This window comes from Montipora capricornis, chromosome 9 (assembly GCF_036669925.1).
Source record: "Montipora capricornis isolate CH-2021 chromosome 9, ASM3666992v2, whole genome shotgun sequence".
Classification (NCBI taxonomy): Eukaryota; Metazoa; Cnidaria; class Anthozoa; order Scleractinia; family Acroporidae; genus Montipora; species Montipora capricornis.
This window is the reverse complement of record NC_090891.1, coordinates 21,573,819-21,593,818: the sequence shown is the minus strand read 5'-3', so window position 1 is coordinate 21,593,818 and position 20,000 is coordinate 21,573,819. Positions and strand designations below refer to the sequence as shown.

The following is a 20,000-nucleotide window of genomic DNA, read 5'->3' as shown; positions in this document are numbered from 1 at the left end:
ATGATGACCTCGTATAACTGATCTGAACTTCACTTCAAACACAAAGTTCCATTTCAGATAATGAAAACTTGAGCGAGCCATGGCTTTGAATTCGCATTGACTGCTCTGGCACTAGAAGCGAGCTGTTCAGTTTGCTAGGCTGCAGCGGAAGCCACACGTGTTTCCTGTTACGTACCGGGAGCTCTTTGACTATTGTTCTTGTTGTAAACTTGTGGGATCTAGCACCTTCATGCATTTCATGTGATGTGTAAACTGACAGATCAGATATTTGATTCCAGTGATGTTTAAAAAGGTATAAATCACACAAGTCCCGTTTTCATCTTCCCTTTGCTCTAAAGTCACGTTTTCATCTTCCCTTTGCTCTGAAAGCATGGAGATTGATGAGTCTCAGTCTCATGCCGGCAAGAAAGTAAGTTCGTACTCGACCGAATATAAATTAGAAGCTATCAAGTTTGCCTAAGAGAGTAAAAGCATCTCTAGCGCTGCAAAAAGGTTCAATGTAGACCGTAAGAGAATTTGTGAATGGCAAAGCTTCAAGTTAGGTGCATCTTGTTTAACGTCGGTAATTCCTTTACCCTCTAGAGGGTATTCTCCCAGGAAGCCGACGGTGCGCTCTTCTTACCCCCCTCTTTCCATCAGCGCTCCGTTTTAAGGGTATTTAAAGCTACTTATGCTACACTGAAAAGAAAGAAGTCGAAACAAGGATGTGAGATCCGGGGATCGAACTCGGGAACTCTTGCACCAAGGCCGCGCAATAAAAGCCGACTGTGCCACCCTTGCTCCTTGCTTGCTTGAAGCAAAACTTCAGGCTGCGGATAACAGGCGGAAACGTCTTGAAGGAGGAGGTAGAAAACCATTTGATGTTGGCCCGGAAGACGAGCTTTTAGAGTGGGTACATGAACGCGGGTCCAATTGAAAAATCAATTCGACTGAAGACAACAGGACATGAGAAGTCCAAAGTCTCCGTCTGTTTGACAGCAAAGGCAGACGGAACAAAACTAAAGCCGTTTATTGTCTTCCCTGGAGCCAAGAAAGAAACAAAGCAGCTTAATGAAGAGTTTAAAAATAAGTGCTATGTAGTCTCTCCTGTGAATGGGTGGATGAATGAAGATCTGACTCATGACTGGGTGCGAGGAGTATCGGGCAAGTTCTCATTTACTAGTCGGTTGTTGGCTTGGGACGCTTTTAAATGCCATATCACAGACAGCATCAAGCAAGAACTCGCACATGCAAAGATCGACCCTGTCATAGTACTCGGTGATTGTACTAAGTATATCCAAGCCCTGGCGTGGCATGGAATAAGCCCTTCAAGGCCAAAGTAATTGGGAAGTATGATGCGTGGATGGCTGGCTTACAGCTGCAGGAAATATGCATGGCCCACCTCGTCGAGAAATCATCAAGTGGGTTCTTGAGGCCTGGGAAACTCTAGACAGAGAGTTAAGTATTCGTTCTTTAAAAAGCTGCGCGCTTACTGTGGTTCCTGATGGATCTGAAGATGATCAGATGCGTAAAGGAGGGTCAACCTTGTCATGAAGGACAAGATCGCCTGGTAGCCATCCAGCAAACCCTAACAGCTTCTCGCGCGACTGACCCATTTGCTGACGTTACGCTGTCGGATGTCGAGGAGGCAGCACCAGAAAGTTCACTTATTGAGCTGAGCGACGATGACATTGAAGTTGATTGAGAATTATTATAGCTAAAGAGACTTCTGCGAAGACCGAACAATGAGCTGTTAGTCCTTGGCATACGCAAACCGAACAATGAAAAGTTACAATTTATATGGCTTAATATTTTGTCATGTTTTGTTACAAAATAAACTTTTTACTTACTGAAAATGGTGAAAATTTAATCAGCGCTCAGCCTCGAATAAGCACCCACCTCGAATAAGCGCCCACCATGAAATTCCAAAAATTAAATTAGCGCCCTGGGCGCTTAATGTAATCGAATAAATACGGTATTACTAAATGATCAGTAAATAATGAGAGGTAAATATGTCTGACGTAAGACGCCGCTTAACAGGAACGTGGTGGGTGGAATTAATGTGTCAAGATTCCAAACAAGGCGTTGATGGTGTCGCCGGATGGTGGTGATAATTTTTAAATGATCCCACGCAATTGGTACTGAAGCATGTTGCGAAAGGCAGATTTTCCGTTTTGCTAAGAAAAAGTGCTCTTTTTGGCAATCACGTAATCTTAAAATGTTAAAAGGTATGGCCAGGACCTTCAAAAATCTTGTGATTTTCCTCTGCTGTCCACAGGTAGAAAAATCATTTGACCTGATTGCAATAATCATATGGAAATAGCTCTTCGCACGGAAAGAAAAAATTATCAGTCCTCAAAACAATACACCGAGAGGGGGAGAGTTGAGTTACTGCAAAAAAGCAAATCCACAACATGATTAGGGACCTGTCATTTATTGGAGGATGGGGTAAATTATTTCTTTAACCAGGTGCAGTTTTTGTATGCCCTCCCCCAAATTCTTGAAGAAATACCTGTAACCCTCCCCTCGTGTGATTTAAAAAAGTTATGACCCTCGCCGCGCTAAAAGACATCATAGGAATTTTTAAGCGAGATCAAACTCTACCTTGTTCCGTTTATAACAGAAAACGCACATTCACATGAGCTGAATTTTTTATAATGTTCCAACATTAATGTGTGTTAAAATATCAGTTAGTGTTATGACTGATTTTATTTCAGAAAATTGTTTTAGTTGGTTCTCACAGAAAAATAAATCATTTTACTGACTGTTTATTACAGCAGTTACCAGTCACACGCACCCCTCAACGACTTTTTTTTATCATGTTTTGAAACTACATTTGGGTGGACTTCAATCAAATGTCTCCATGACGAATTCGACTGCCACCAAGTGAACTTGACTATTGTCATTTATATAATAACCAAATCAATGCACGCGCTCTGATTGGTCAATCAGCTATGTTTTATTGTGTCAGTAAACTCACGGAAAATTCGCGCGTCTTCTGAAATATTATATAAAAGCAATAGATCACAGGTTTTTATGGTTTATAGGCATGATAAACCACTAGGGATGTTGGAAGAACACGAGAAGAATTCGTAAAACCATAGAAACTTGTGGTCTATTGCTTAAAGAAACATTTGATTGACGTTCACTCAAATTTAGTTTCGAATTGTTTTTAAATAAGTCGTTGAGAGGCGCGTGTGACTGGTAACCGCTGTAAATTATAAGAATGTTTATAAAATACTTAGGATAATACACGCACTCTCTTTGGTCGATAGCTGTGTTTAGATGAGAGTATGTAAACACGGCTGTGACACCACACGAATTTTGATTGGTTATGTGTTGTCAGACGCGCGATTTGATTGGCTGGTAGGTAATATGAGCGAGTATCAAGAAAATCTGTTTCAATCAAGAAGTAAAAAACCAGCATTTTCCTTCATTTGTCGAATTATGTTTGAGAAATATTTTATAAAAGCAATATCGGACTTTTTCGGTAAAATCCATGTTTACATAGGGGGAGTTGGGAGAATTTCGACAGTTTCGAATTCTCCCAACTCCCCTTCGTGTTTAAATGAGGCTATGTAAACATGGAAGAAGTCCACTATGGCTTAAATAGATACTAAAGTTTTGTTTGTGAGACCGAAATGTAGGTGTAAGCTTAAAAGTTGTTTCATCTCTTCATTTGTGGTCTATACTTATTAAAGTTAAATATGCTTACTGTGTTTATTTATTTGTTTTCTTATTTATTATTTTAAGTAGACAGAACCTTTTTTACAAAAAAATGGTTGGCCCTCTCCTAAGCCCTGCTTAGTTTTTTGATGTCTGTTCACATTTTGGCATTTAATGACCCTCCCCCCTTTGCACCAACCTTCCCCCTCCTCTAATAAACGACAGGTCCCGTATCACAGGATTTGGAGTAAGTCTAAAATTACAGTTATCGAAATATAAAATAAGTACTGAAATTTTGTGAAATTTTAACTGTTTTTGTAAACCGTAGATTTTGAAACAAGATCGATTAAACTAGCACTTTCTTCCCCAAATGTTTTAGGCATCTGAAATGAACTTGTCTCATACATTGCACAACAACTGAATGTTATAGAGTTTAAGATTGCCTCCGATAACCCAAAATGGCACGTTCCACCCAAAGTGTTTTTATTATACTCTACAGCTTTTGTTGCATCAGCTAAATCAAACAATAGTATGTCATTGGTTTTAAGAGCTATACCGGAAACTCGTGCTTCGTATTTCGTGAGGAACACCTCGAAACCATACAATTTTCATCTGCATATTGGAGTTTGGAACCCCTAGTGAAACACTCCACTCTTTTTTAATATTTTAGTTAATGCTCGGGCAAACGGCTTCAAATTTAAAATTTGCTTCAACATCCGTTTGATTTTGTTGAATGATGCTGAACGATATGTATGGGTTATTGACCAAGCGTGAGGTCAAGATGACTGGATATTGGCCAAGTTCTTTTTTTGCGTGTTTATGGACCGAGACGAAGTCGAGGTCCATAAACACGCAAAAAAAGAACGAGGCTAATATCCAGTCATCTTGACCGAACAATCTTGGTCAATAAAGGATTTATTATATGACTTAAAACACCAAAAAATGATCTTTGATCTTGCGGGACCAAGCGAGAAATCCCGAGCGGGCAGTATCGCTCCATCTTGCCCGCTCGGGTAGCCAATCAGAGCGCGCGATTTGGTTCATCTTGCCCGCTCACGGAGCTAGTCATATAATAATGAACGATATTGAACGATGTTGACTGCGGAGGTGGGTAGACGGTTTTAACACGTCATCAACATTTGATTCAACAAAGCTCGCGAGAGACCTTGTATTCAGTTCCAGGCTGCAGACGCCGTTGTTACTATAGATACGGACATGATACATCATTGAGAGACCGATTAGTGCGCATGCTTATATATCCAACAATGTTGAAAGAGAGGAGCAAACGGCTTCAAATTCATTCAACATTCGCGAAAACAAAAGAAATGTTGAATGGCGGTCGAAGCAAAGTTTAAACGCTTTTAAACTCATTCAACGTCGAATCAACTTCGATTCAACGTGCTTTAACACAACTGTTTCAAGTAAACATCACTGTTCAACAGAATCGAACGGATATTGAAGCAAATGTTGAAGGTGTTTGCCCAAGCCTCTTTAATGACTTCAATCAATCTTTTATTATTTATAATTCACACAAAACGCACCGAAACCAGTTGCAGTCCTGCAAATTAGGACGATTCTGTCTTTAGATCCAAAGGTTCTGTTTTTGTCAAAGTTATAATCTTCCATCTATTTTTCATTTTTTCAAACAGTAACGAATACTCCTTGGCAACTGAAGATGGGACAACTCCCGGCCTTATTCTACTTCGATGGAGATTGTAACGACCCTAACACACAGGCTAAGATAAAAACAAGTTTTATTACTGTTGCTGGTTATGCTCGATTGTGCAGAAATGCTACTACCTGTTCACAGGACACCGTGCAAGTGTTTTGCGGGAATGTTACACAAGTAGCAAGAAGACGCCGGAGATCTACCGTTAGAGAGGTTTGTTTTGATGAGCTTTGAGGTAAGCCGTTTCTGATACGGCAAACGGGAAAAATGATCGCAGGTATTTGTCAAGCCCCACAATTATGGACAACAATCATTAAGACTCTTCTCAAAAATACCCACTTACCCTTTTTCCATACCAAGACACTGTAGCGTCACGCAAATCTTTCCTCCCCAAGATTGCGTGACGAGGCAAAAGAATGTCTGCGAAGGAAGCTAAAGAGAATAACCGAGCGGAGCTTTCCCTCAACATTTTTTGAGGAGAGAAGGGGATCCGCAACACAAAGATTTACTACGTGGGAATAACTGGTTTAGCTATGGAGAAGAAGTGTCTCAACAAATATTTTGTCCAGGAGTGTAGGTTGCCTTGCTCCTTTGATTGGTTGCTTGATATCTAAACCGGTAATATTCTCGATTAATTATCCAACGTTATTGAACAGAAAAAGCTCGAGACGAGAACAAAGAGTTTTTACTGTTGCAGAGCCAGTCACATTTTTCATTGGCAGCACGTCAAGCAAAGAATATCACGCTTTTTTGCGAGAAGAGCTTTTCTATTCCTACGGTCTGTTTGCAGACCAAAATGGACAAGGAATCGCTTGTTAGGTGTTTTGTTCTGTTTTACGGAAAATTTAAACTGCTGGCAGTCCTTTTATGTGCGGTTTTGGGTTTCTTCGCTCATTATCGACTTACTGATCTAGAAAGGGACTATTAGCACTCAACGGAAAAAGTCTGTAGTATCGTGGAGCCCTACGGACTTGTCAAAAGACAGTAGTACTTGTTGTAAATTTTTTCCATCGCTGTGTTTCCATAGCAACTTTTCTCTTACACTGCACTCTATAACATTTTTATGCATTTGCCATCGATCAATCAGAAACACAATACGAAAGGACTAAGTGATCCTCGCAGTTAACTGGGCAATTTAAGCAACTGTGACTTATAAAGTGACACCTGCTTAAATTGTCCAGTTAGATGTGATGATCACTCAGTTCTTTCGTCTAAAACCCGTACTTCAAATATACATTTCTTTCATTCATTCATTCAGTATAAATATAATAAGATACATGAATGCATTCCTCTTTAAAGGTCAGCATCAAGTATACTTACATCTTTCCTGAAAACAACATCACGGAAGGATTAAGCGGCCAGGCAGCTAGGGATGCGTTTTATCGGGCAAAGGTTAAAGCCAACGAAACCAGGACCGAGATTTACAACAATTTAAACAACGTCAACTGGCACGACTTTCAAGCTTCCTCCGGACTGGAACTTGTCGACTATAATGTTGACAATTTCAACCTTGCCCCAGTTGATGCTTATTGCTCAAATTTCGGAGCAGTAGTGCGAAAATGTGACGAAACCGATTTGAATTGTTTTGGTAAAGAATCTTGCCCTTGTTATGAGAAGGAAGGAAACGTTACTAGATGCAGTAAGTGTATCCATATGAATAGCTAGCTTTAGGGTTGCGGGGGAAGAAATATAAAAATATATATTTAATACATTTTAAATATGGTCCCTTTTCGGGGTCAAAAAAGCCTGGGCCGTGCCCACATTGGTCTCTTTTAGAACACCCCCACCCTTTATATGCGAAGTCTCCGCCCTCCCCCCGGGATATATCTAGAAATCTATGTAATTAGATGGAAGGGTTACGTTTTTACAAACGTTGGCCGTGTAGCACTTATATGTGAACAGACTTATCTGATTAGAGTGTAATGTAAAGAGCTATGTTTCTACCCCATATGAACCATGTGAGCGTTAGCCCTACTGATGGAAATGGGCCCACACAAGGAAAGAAAGAAAAACTCTGACCAGGGTGGGAATAGCACTTTACATTACACTCTAATCAGTTAAGTCTGTTCACATATAAGTGCTAAACGGCCAACCTTTTGTAAAAACGTAACCCTTCCTTGTACTTGTACATGTTCATTGCCGTGACTTTAACATATTCAGTTCCCACGGCCTGCTTCCGTCTGACCTTATAGCTCAGTCGGTAGAGCAGCGGTGATCTAACCCGAAGGTCGTGGGTTCAATTCCCACCCTGGTCAGAGTTTTTCTCTGTCCTTGCGTGGGCCCATCTCTATCAGTAGGGCTAACGCTCGCATGGTTCATATGAGGTAGAAACATAGCACTTTACATTACACTGTAATCAGTTAAGTATGTAATTAGATGCACAGCTATTTCGATAAGCGTCACGAAGTGTCCCCTTACTCTTTTTCCCAACTTCAACATCACTCGTGTCTCTGAATACAGGCAACTATAACCACGAAGCAAGTAAAGATAAACATTAATTTGACCAAGTATATAACGCAAAGTCTTACACTGACCTCACCGAAATAGATAGCAAGTCTTACACTTTGTCTTGTGTATAGATAGACAATTCCTCCTGAAGGGATTATCGTGTGCCTTCCAACTCTGATGCATTAATGAAGCATGAGTCACGTGCCTGCTGATCGAAAACGTCGACTACACTTATAGAAGAGAATTTCTGAGGCGTCTGAATCATAATCCCGGACAGAAGAGTCTGGTGGATCGCGCTAACTTGTCGTGGCATTCGGGTCATAAACGATAAGACGATAGCGTGAAGGCCGAGTATCTACACCATTATGGTCGCGTGACTTGTATAGTGATTAGGGAACCTTCACAAATTTTGTCGCAGCTTAATTGGGAAAGTGTTAAAAGTCAATTAATATGGATACGAAACCTCACATGTTTTACGTTCGACAACTTGGCAGGTATATTGCGCTTTAACGTCGTGTTTCTTTATCTGTTACCCTTTTTAGAGTGCCTTGTGGCAAGTAATAACTCCTTTGATTATTCCACCATTACGCCAGTTTACCATAAGAGGTCAAGAGAACGCACAAAAGAAAAATGCGGTACTACACTGTTGTGTCCCGATTTGACCGGTTTAGAATGCAGCAAATACGAAAGGAAAGGGGCCTTTTCAATAAAAGGAATTGTTTTCAACACGATGCGAAGCCCGAGAATTTGGCTCGTCAGTTCGTTTATCCAATCAAAGAAAGGACATTTGAATGGTTTCGCCTGTGTTTGTTTCGTAATTTGCACGTGCCTTATTATGCAATCGATTCGATTCTCGGTCAATATAGGGAGAAGCCAAAATACTAGAAAATGGAGTAATAGTGGAATAATAAATCCCTTATGGAATCATGGTTTAACGTATAATACGTGCGGACCTTTTGCTTGTTGCTCGTATTTTTCCTCGCCCCTTCCGGGCTCGGAAAAATACTACGCAACTCGCAAAATATTCGGGCGATTATATGTTGAACCATTCAATAAGGTGTGTGTATTTATTCACCCACATATGATACACCAAATCAAGTACGAGGAAAGGGCACAAAAAGTTGCCAGTCGCTTACTTCCATGGTGATATATGTTGTTCACAGCTGAATGTCCCGTTGGAACCTATTACGACAGTGATGCAGATGACTGTCTGCTGTGTCCAGAGGGAACTTACAATCAGAAGGAAGGTGTTTTGCAATGTACACCTTGTCCTGAAGGGACATGGACCGTGGGAACCAGACAAGAGAACTTCACAGCTTGTACGGGTGAGTGTTTTTTAACGAAAGTTTTGGATTGCACCGGCAGTCTTAGCATCATTTCGTTTGCTCTTGGATTCACAACATGGGTTACAGTGAATCATTACAAGTCCCAGGCTTGGACGTTTCTACCGACTGGGAAAATCGCGCACTGACGGGAATACTGCGCACGCGCGTCCTCCATATATGTCAATTACTGAATATTTAACATGCAATTATTCTCCGAAGGCGAGGTGAAAAATTTTTTTTTAGCATAATTACATAGGTGATTATATAAGAAATATGCATTCTCTTTAAAACAATAGCCCATTTCCGAGTAGCTGCATGCCTCAGTTTCTGATGCACAAACATTCAATTGGAGATTAGTTTCGTATTCTTATGCAAATCACACTCATTTCCCTGACAATAATGAGCACCAAGACTCAGTTCGAAACCGAGAAAAATGGCAACTCGGAAATGGCCCATTACTTTCTTGGTATGTCATTTCGACAAAACGGCTTGCGGCCATTTTGACAAAACCGCTTAGGTGATTATTCCACCTGTGTAATTATACTAAAGCTGCATAATGGATTTAGTGTACTTTGCATGCACATAGCAATGTCTATAACAAGGTGTATCCTTAAGCTTACTGCATGTATCACTTTTCTGTAGCAAGAGAGTATGAAGGTAAGAGAAGTAATCCCTCATATTGGCCCTATTCCCATCGTAATCCCTCTTAAGTTATTTTTAGATCTCCTGCGAGATCCGGTATTCCCACGAGAGTTAATTGATAGCCAATTGTATGTCCCCATTTGTACCAATGTTGACAGCTGAGCGAATTCCCACCCAATGATTCGCATCGTTCGCGAAAATGGGGACATCTGATTGGCTATCAATTAACTCTCGTGGTAATACCGGATCTCGCAGGAGATCTAAAAATAACTTACGAGGGATTACGATGGGAATAGGGCCAATATGAGGGATTACTTCTCTTACCTTCATACTCTCTTGTCTGTAGTTAGTGGTCTGGTTAAGGTCACGGCTAAACAGTGACTTGGTGATGCGTGTGCCAAGTAAATGAAGCAATCCTCACTTGAGTCGCACATAGCTCGCAAGTGTCGCAGAATGAGAGATCGCCCTTCATGATGAATAGGTTATTTCTTCCATAAAAGGTTGAGTGGGAGGCAGGATCGAGAGTCTTATTGAATTGCATTGTGGGACTGTTTTTAGGACGATTCGTTTATGCAGTCGTTTACTTAAGTCGTTTACTTAATAATAATAATAATAATAATAATAATAATAATAATAAGAAGAAGAAGAAGAAGAAGAAGAAGAAGAAGAAGAAGAAGAAGAAGAAGAAGAAGAAGAAAAAAAAGAAGAAGAAGAAGAATTATCACTTAATTTAAGTCTCAAGGTTATTTAGCCGAGTACGAGGGCTCTACTAATTGGGGAGACTACAAAGGAAATCAGGAGAGGGTTAGGGTTAAGGTTAGGAATACCCCCCCCCCCCCCCCAAAAAAAAAAAAAAAAAAAACCCTTGGAGCAGAGTAGAGAACCAACAAACTCAACCCATATATATGTGTCCAATCCAGGAATCGATCCCAGGCCACATTGGTGGGAGGCGATTGCTCTCATCTCTGCGCCAGCCCTGCTACTTATATTGTTAGGAGTAAACGTCGTATGTACCACGATCTCACTGACCTTTTGATCAAGTATTTTCGTTTTCCTGCTTGTCAAGCAAGCCATCGTTTTAAAATTGCCATTTTACAATATTCTGGTTGTTTAGGAAGTTCACATGGTGTATCGCTTTCTTGCAACTCGAGTTCTTGCTTCGCGCACGCAATGATGAAAATACTTCCCCAAAACACACCCACAATTCAATTGAACAAGGTTTTCGACCCTGTCTCCCACGCAACCTCAAAGTGGCAGATCTATTGGCATTTGCGCCATGATGGTTCCTTTCTTTTTACGTGTAGATGAATGTGGTCCTGGTTATTTCTCACCAACTGGCATAGCAAGGTGTTCCATGTGCCCAACTGGAACATATTCTTCAGGAGAGAGAAACAAAGCCTGCGAAATCTGTCCACGTGGAACTGTAACTGTAACCAACGCTGCAAAAGGAATTCAGGATTGTGGGAGTTAGTATATTTAGCCGTAAAATTAATTAATTATTTATCAAACTTATGACCAATCAGCGGGTACTATTTTTGTCACATGTACGTCTTTGTAAACCCCTAATATAAACCAACTGCTTTTCAGCTAATTAGTATTCATCAACTTTTGATGCAGATCCCTACTGTATTCAATTTATTGTGGTTTTTTTTTTCACAAGTGCAATAAAATAATTCGCGTCCAATCTGTGAGGGAGTTTAGAATGGCAGTCTCCCGCTCATATTTTACCTACTAATTAAAGTTCTCCTGCCTCCTCTTCGAAGCGAGTATAAGTGCGAAATTTTTCTTATAAAAAGTAGTGTCCAGTCACAAGTAAAGTAAAACTAATTACCATCACAAAAACTTCGCACCAAGACTCGCTTTGAAGAGGAGGCAGACATGAACTCAGAAATGGCCTATTAGAAACGCGTCTCGCAATAGGTGGTTTGCAATATATAGAGACAAAGAAAACGCTGCAATGTACAATTGCTGGTGGAAGAACAAGCGAAGTTTAACTTAATGAGAGATCTTTTGTCTTCGTCCACCAACATGGTAGCGATGACGTAAACTGACAACCAACCATACATGGGGTATTTAACTTAAAAAGCGAACTTTCCAGGTAAAGTGCTACAATATGTTTGCAAAAAATGGAGATAATTTTCTTCATAATTTAGAATATTTCTTCATTTTACAAAGCTAATTCAATATTAGTGAAGTGCAAGAGTCACTGCGTCTTATCACACGCACAAAAAGTGGCACGGCACTCCAAATAGAGGCAAGGTACCGATATTTAGAGTGCCGAGCACACTTCCAGAGATGTGCATTCTCGGCACCCGGATAATTTCTGGCACGTGTTTAATATGCATTCTGTTTGTTCTGTCTACTGTCGAAAAATTTACCCTGCCGTTCCCGAAAAACATCAGTACGGTACCAAGATTTCGGATTGCGTGCCAGATTTTTGTGCGAGTGTAAAGCTGGCCTTATTTGCCCATCACAGGTAATCTCTCTCTCTCTCTCGCTTTCTCTCTCTCTCTCTCTCTCTTGTTTTTATTCACAGTGAAATGTGCCCCAGGGACGTATTCTGCCAATGGGGTTGAACCATGTTCCCCGTGTCCCGTGGGAACTTATCAAACGAGTCTTGGCCAAATCAGCTGCTTACCTTGCCCGGGTGTGAAATCAACTCATGGAACTGGCGCTAGTTCTGATTCCTTCTGCACTGGTAAAGTCCCTTTTGAAACCTGTTTTGCATCCTAACGTTATAGCAGCCTTAGTGATTGCTCTACGGTTAATGCACGGGTTGCTTACTTATTACTAAAATGTCGGAAATAAAAATAAAATAGTTCTTGTTTGAATTTACAGTTGAGCATGCCCGGTAGTTTCTTGCAGGAGCTAGCAGGTTTAAAACGGTTACCCCGATCGGACCAACACTCTTAAAATTAACCGAGAAGAAATTGCCGCTTTTATAATTTCATCTGCAAATGTTTAGACTTTCAAGTCTTCTCGGATAAGGACTGTGAACACTATGGGAACCCACACACTGACCCATGGTGTTAATATTTTGCATTATCTGTGATGGTAAAAAAGAAGTATTTTGTATGATGCGAGTGTTTCTTCAAGAGCGCTTGCAAGTATTTCCAACCAGCTATTTTATCCTAGCAGAAGTAATTAATATTCCTAGCCCCTCCCCTTCGCGAGTTTGTCAATATCCCTACCACCTCGCTATTGCACGTTTTGTACTCGCTCCATGCTTTCCTCAATCTTGTCAATCCAATATGGCGACCGAATATACCCTGTACTCGCTCGCTAAAATACGCCAGCTATGCAGACTAATAACGAACGTGCCTTAGTCAATCTTATGATTCAGATATTCAGGAATTTTGTTTTGCAGCGGTGGACACTTGTGTTTCAAACCCATGCATAAATGGAGGTGCTTGTGTGAACACTAAAGAATCGTACCGCTGTGATTGTCCACATGGATTCATTGGAGTCAACTGCCAGATCGAGATCAATGAGTGTCTTTCCTCACCTTGTTACGGACAGTCCACCTGTGTAGATAAGGTAAAAACCTAGGTCACGCAATAGTCGCACAGGCAGTCACGCAGCAACACAAGCAAATCGTCTAGTGTCCTCTGTACATAATGTATTATATGAAAAACAAAAGTGGGTCTCTACGTTGTTTAATTTGAGCGATTCTGTACGATTATTTGTTTTGTTCCCTGGCAATTGTTAGGAGCTCATCAATGCTTGATGAGTTCCTGCACTGGTTTGATACCCTAATCGGAAATAAACAAAAAAAGTTAAAAGATTAACAAAACGGAAAAAAGTGAGTGTTTTGGCCAGAAAAAATAAGAATTTGTTTAAAATGCCGAATAAACTTTATTTCAGCAACGTAGGTAGGAGTGCTGCCATGTCCCTGAACAGAATGCTTTCTTTAGAGATTGAGATTGATGCGAAAATAAATTAAAAGCAATTCTGTTGAAAAGAGTCTATTCTCTTGATACCCATTCTCATAATAATAATAATAATAATAATAATAATAATAATAATAATAATAATAATAATAATAATAATAATAATAATAATAATAATAATAATAATAATAATTCATGGCGGCGAAGTAGGGAGGCCGTGTTTTTGGTCTGTCTTCGTGTGACTTGACCAAATCGCTAACTTTCGAACTGCCAGCCAAGCCAAAAGCGCTGGAGCAACAGAACAGTATTTATAGAATACTTGCTACATATCTTACGCTGTGATAAGTTTACGGAGGCGACTTACGGCGACCTTTTTTTTTTACCAATTTGGACTGTGTTGCCATCCAATATGTCGGACGACCATTTGAGCGAGCGAACAAGGGCTGCAAGGCGTACAACCCGCCTGAAATGGACGGCACAAATGAACAGTGATGTTTTAGAGTGCAAGGCTAAGGCTAAGGAGCTGACAGAGTTACAAGATCCTCCTAGATACGCGGATGGGAAGAAACGAGGCTACATGTCTGTCCTGAAGGAGCTTTGGGACGAGAGAGGTTATTTTCATCTTGGCCTCTCAGAATTACACCTTAGAAATCAGGCAGCATATCTGGAAAGAGTGATGGGAAATGTACAGGACACCATTCTTAGGAATGCTAAAGGAACGGAGAGTGAGACCGGACAGCCTGTAGAAGAGGGGACTTTATTATACGAAGTTCAGGAGCCATCAATAAATGAAAGCGAACAAGCCACCTCGGATTTGCATATGGCGAACGAAAACAACCATCTCGAGGGACCTCAATTTTTAGAGGAAACAAACCTTGACGCACGTGAAATCCTGGAAGGCGCGATACCGATTTTCGCTTCAGTTATTTCAAATACCGGTGATTTTAGTAGCCGAGATATTGACACGAGAGTGAAACAAAGGCCAACGCAATCAGACATCAACACCATCAACACGGTCATCAATGAGCTCAGGAGGCGTGAAGAAGGACATACTTTAGACCCTATTCGCAATCCCTTTGAGTACTTATGGCTGGCTAATTGCATCCTATATTCTGTTGTGGTCGCTTTTTTGATACACAAAGGATGGAAGAAAGAACCCGGGACCACGGAACGGAGGAAAAGGAAAACTCCTAGTGAAAGGATTAAGGAAGCGTTTGTAAAACAAGCTACCGAGATTAGGAAAAGAATCTCCATTGCAGTAGCGGAGCTGGATAGGATAAAGGGAAATAAAAAGATCACAAAGAAGGGAAAAAAGAACAGATCAATGCTCGAGAAGGAGTGTGGAAAGTTGTCAGCGGCGAGCATTGTCACATACATCGAGAGAAAAAAGTCAGACCTCCGTAAAGCGAAAAGAGCGTTTATGCGAAAGAAAAAGCAGGAGGAGGCAAGAGATTTGAACACCCGTTTCCATGCTGACCCTGGTGGTGTCTTTGCACAATTTAGCAGAATGGTTGAGCAAGACGCCGACAACAACAAGCCCAATTATAAAACAACTAAGCAAACGAGTAAGGATGACGAAATGGTTTTTGAAAGTATTCAAGACGCCTGTAGTTACTGGAAACATCTTTGGGAGACGAGTGGCTCCACTGCGAATACTAAACCTGGGTGGTTAGTGGAAGTGAGAAGAGCGTTTGAAAAGCTAGTCCCAGTCCCTCGGCAAGACAGTTTCCAACTTAACCAGACGAAGTGTGCAGACGCGATCAAGAAAAAACGCAACTGGAGTGCCCCGGGCCCCGATAGAATTGCAAACTACTGGTGGAAAAGGGCTGTCACTTTACATGAAGGGACTGCGGCTAGCTTCAAGACCATCTTAACGGGCGAAGTCGGATATCCCAGCTGGTTCACAGGAGGGAGAACCAATTTGATCCCTAAGCCGGGCGAACTCTCCAGTCAGAACCAGAGGCCTATAACCTGTTTGAACACGCAGTATAAGTGGTTTACCACCTGCTTATTGTCACCAATGGACGAACATCTGGAGACACACAACCTGTTAGAAGAAGAGCAAAGGGGAGCCAGGACCAAGTGCAGTGGGACCTTGGACAACTTAATGATTGACAGAATGGTTTGTCGAGATAGTCGAAATGGAAGCAGGAACCTAAGCATGGCTTGGATCGACGTGCGAAAGGCGTTCGATTCTGTAAGCCATGCTTGGTTGCAAGAAATGATGACGATGCACAAATTCCCCTTATGGATGTGCAGAACAGTGGCGAGTCTGTGTGAAAGCTGGAATACGAAGATCACGGCCAGAACAAAGGAAGGGTATGAAACCTCTGACGTCATAAGGTTCAACAAAGGCCTTCCACAGGGCGACGCTTTATGTCCGAGGTTGTTCACTTTATGCCTTAACCCAATATCTTGGAAGTTGAAAGCATCGGAAGGATACAAGCTGTCAAGACCACTGAGTGGCAAGATTACGCACTTGCTATACATAGATGATATGAAGATATATGCAGCGTCGAAGGATAAACTTGAGAGAGTAATGAAGTCAGTTAAGGAAGCCATGGCAGATGTCGGTTTGGAGTGGAACGAGAAGAAGTGTTCTACAGCTCATGTAAGGAGAGGTTCATTGGACAGCAGTTTGGGAGGCACTGCCATCGGAGAAAGGCAGGTCATACAAAATCTGAAGAAGGGAGAAACTTACAAGTTTTTGGGAGTTTTAGAAAATTCTAAGCAAGAGGACAGCTCTGTTCTGTGGGGAGCTTCAAAGGTTTGCTTGCAGAGACTGTCAATTATATGGTCGAGCCCCCTATCGGACTTCCACAAAGTCTTAGCATCTAATCAATACGCACTACCAGTTGTCACCTACCCTATGTGGACACTAACATGGCCGCTCGCAGATCTACAACAACTCGACCGCGAAGCTCGCAAGATCATCAAAGAGAATGGAGGCTACCATCCACTCGGTTCAACCGAGTTGCTATACCTACCAAGGAAGTGTGGAGGCCGGGGACTGAAGTCATTTGAGAGCCTGTATAAGCAGACCAAAGTCAAGACCACAATGAAGCTGTACGCAAACGAAGATCGAACGATGAGTTTAGTGCGCGAGTTTGAAGAGAAGTGCGAACGAGCAGGAAGAAGATCACTCGTAAAGGATGCCAAGAAATTTGCTTTGGAAATGGACATTACTCTGGACCTTTCATACCCAGATCCCAAAGCGTTGCAAACTGACTCAGGTGAGGAAGCACATGTTAAAGGAGTAGGGAGAACATTACGAGCGAGAGAAGAAGAGAGAAGCATGAGGGAAGTAAGAGAGCAGAGGTGGCAAGGAAAGCTGTTCGGAGAAAGATGGGATGATAACAAAGTTATTGACTGCTTCACTTGGCTTAGTAAGTGGAAGTCTGCACCTGTGCATACTGTTGCTGGAATCTATGAGTTATACCAGCAATTACTGCCCACTAAGCTGTACCACCAGAGCAAGACGAAGACGCTGACCACCTCGGATACCACGTGTCGTATGTGTGGAAAAGGGCCTGAATCTATGACCCACGTGATTAGCGGATGTGGTACCTTGGCACAGACAAAGTACATGCAGAGACACAATGCAGCCTTGAAAATCCTTTTCTTCGAGTTCCTGAAAGACTTAGATCTTATCCAGTGTATCCCCCCTTGGTACTCTCCAGTCTCACCTAAACCCGAGTACAAGAATGACCGAGCGTGCGCGTACTGGGATGTCCCAGTATTTGCTGAAAATACGGAAGTCAGGGCTAACAGAATCGATGCGAGAATTGTGGACAGAAAGGAGAAGAAGGTGATCCTTATTGAGATGAGCTGCCCTTGGGTTTCCAACAGAGAACAGAAGGAAAAGGAGAAAACTGACAAGTATGCGCCGTTGAGATGGGAGATGCGCCAACAGTTCCCCGGCCACACTATCACACAGTTTAATGTGATAGTTGATGTACTAGGAGGCTACTCTATGGAGACGGCGGAGAAAGTTAGGAAGTTTTTAGGTTTGGATAGAGGGAACCAGGTTTTGTTTAATATGCAGAAGGCAGTTTTATCGTACACCCTAAACATAGCAAGGTCATTCAAGGTTTCGACGAGTTATTAAGGAATATAAACTCTTGTTCCTTTCTCAAATGTTGGTTCGTTAGTTATTACCAATTGGTTTGTAAATAGGTTTAACAGTAGGGATTGTTACACAATAGTGCCTTTTCCTACTTATATTTGTAAGCATACTTACGTACTACATACTGCATAATAATAATAATAATAATAATGATAATGATAATGATAATGATAATGATAATAATATTAATAATAATATTAATAATATTAATCATAATAAAAGGCACTGGGGTAGGACAGATTGGTGCCTCAGCCTACCACGGGAAATTGAACGGCCCCGCCCACCAGGGTCTGGGATGGCACATTTGGCAAGTGCCGGTAACCCCTTGCCACCCTCGTTAGGGTAACAACAAAGGGAAGGCAGGACTCTTTAAGCCTTGGTCGGCAACCTGCTTAGTGGTGGCTCCACAAACCAGAAGCCAATCTCACTTCTCGATGTGATGAATATTGACTATAATGAGAAATCTAACGGCGTGAATGAGCTACTCCGCACCGAGGAGTATCTCTCGCCCGGCAGGACCAGTGTGATGGACCAGATGCAAGTGGAGTGTTGAAGACAACAGAACAGCAATGGAATGTTACATCATGAGTAAGAGAGGGTACAGGCAGCGAATGTTGCAACTGTGGGAGAGTAAGGGAAAGTTCAACGTGTCTGAACACTGGCAGACCAAGTAGGTATAATAAAACAAAACCAATGGTTTAAGGACATTGAACTTGAAGAACTTACTAGGGCGACAAATAGCAATCACCAAGCAAATCCCACTCTCGAGAACACGAAGGATATTGCCCTGCATGCCGATGCAGTAACAGAACTGGATGAGACCGCTGGGGTAGAAGACCACTCAGCTAGAATGGAATCTACTCCAGAACCCCTCCATGAAAATAATGACCAAGGTTTAGGCCTCTCTGAGGAGGAGATAGAATTGTACCACCGAATTTTGCAAGCGACAGCAATAGGTCAAGGTTACCTGCACTTCAGCAGTTCACGAAAAAGGCTATTCTGGCTGAAGTTAGGAGAGCAAATCATGTCCTGGAAAAAAATTACCTCTAATCACATCTCAGTAGCCAATAACCTTTTGTATGCAGTAGCCACGGTAGTGACAGAAACTTAGGAATGAATAAGAGACCTGGAAGCACACAAAAAAGCCAATGTGGAAGCTGCGGTTAGAAAATCAAATCAAAGTGCTCAGGGAAGACTTGAGTAGAATAGAGCAAATGAGAAAAGGCAAGCAGATAATAAAGCATCATTGGAAAAACCTGGAATAGACGCACAGGTTGCAAGAGAGAGGCTTAAAGTATGCATCTGAAAACCGTAGACAACGAATTAGGGCCAAAGCTACTAAAATTAAGTGATACGAGGAAAGAAATAAACAATTCAGACAGAATGGACTGTTTGAATCAGATCAAGGGAAGTTCTTGGATAAATGAGAGGGAGTGGGAACAAGTGATGAAACCCTTGACCAAGAAGAAACCGAAGTATTTTGGAGGCGCATGTGGGGTCAGAGCTCGGACCACAACAAGGATGCAGAATGGTTAAAGGAGTTAAAAAGCGAGATACATATTAACAGACAAGGAAATATATCTAACAAAAGAAAGTGTTGCGCGCTATGTAAAAAGCATCCCTAACTGGAAAGCTCCAGGACCCGACCTTGTACAAGGCTTCTGGCTTAACCATTTCTCAAGCCTGCACCAACGCATTTCACACCAACTTCAGGATTGCCTGTTAAGAGGAAATGTTCCGAAGTGGATGACAAGGGGCCGAACAGTGCTTAACATCCAGTTATTTGGAAGATGCTCACAGGAATCATCCCTGAAGAAATATATCCATACTTGGACAGAGAGGATCTTTTACCTGAGGAACAGAAGGGCTGCCGAAGAGGTTCAAGGGGACCTAATGACCAACTATTTATTGACAAGGGTGTGCTTAGAGAAAGCAAAGCCCGGAACCTAGCGATGAGCTGGATAGATTACAAGAAAGCGCTTGACGTGGTCCCACATTCATGGATCCTTGAGTGCCTGGCGAAGTTTGGAGTAGCTGAGAATATAAGGGTTCTACTAGAAAACACCATGAAAAGCTGGCAAACCGTTCTTACATCAAATGGAGTGAACCTTGGAGAAGTTAACATCAAAAGAGGAATCTTTCAAGGAGATTCCCTATCACAACTCCTATTTGTAATAGCCCTTATATCCCTTACACTAATCCTCAAAAAGGTAACAGCGGGATACCACTGTACTGACAAGACAAAGGTCACCCAT

The 20,000-nt window shown here is 41.7% G+C and overlaps 1 protein-coding gene across 1 annotated transcript in view; it reads left to right on the top strand.

The window, feature by feature from the left end:
* Positions 1-20,000, top strand: part of LOC138016687 (sushi, von Willebrand factor type A, EGF and pentraxin domain-containing protein 1-like) — a 98,862-nt gene that overhangs the window by 29,482 nt on the left and 49,380 nt on the right. The window contains exons 10-15 of the mRNA XM_068863876.1: positions 5,295-5,527; positions 6,614-6,953; positions 8,926-9,087; positions 11,034-11,195; positions 12,266-12,427; positions 13,097-13,266. Of these exons, the coding sequence (XP_068719977.1) occupies positions 5,295-5,527; positions 6,614-6,953; positions 8,926-9,087; positions 11,034-11,195; positions 12,266-12,427; positions 13,097-13,266 (1,229 nt within the window). The remainder of the gene's footprint in view (positions 1-5,294; positions 5,528-6,613; positions 6,954-8,925; positions 9,088-11,033; positions 11,196-12,265; positions 12,428-13,096; positions 13,267-20,000) is intronic.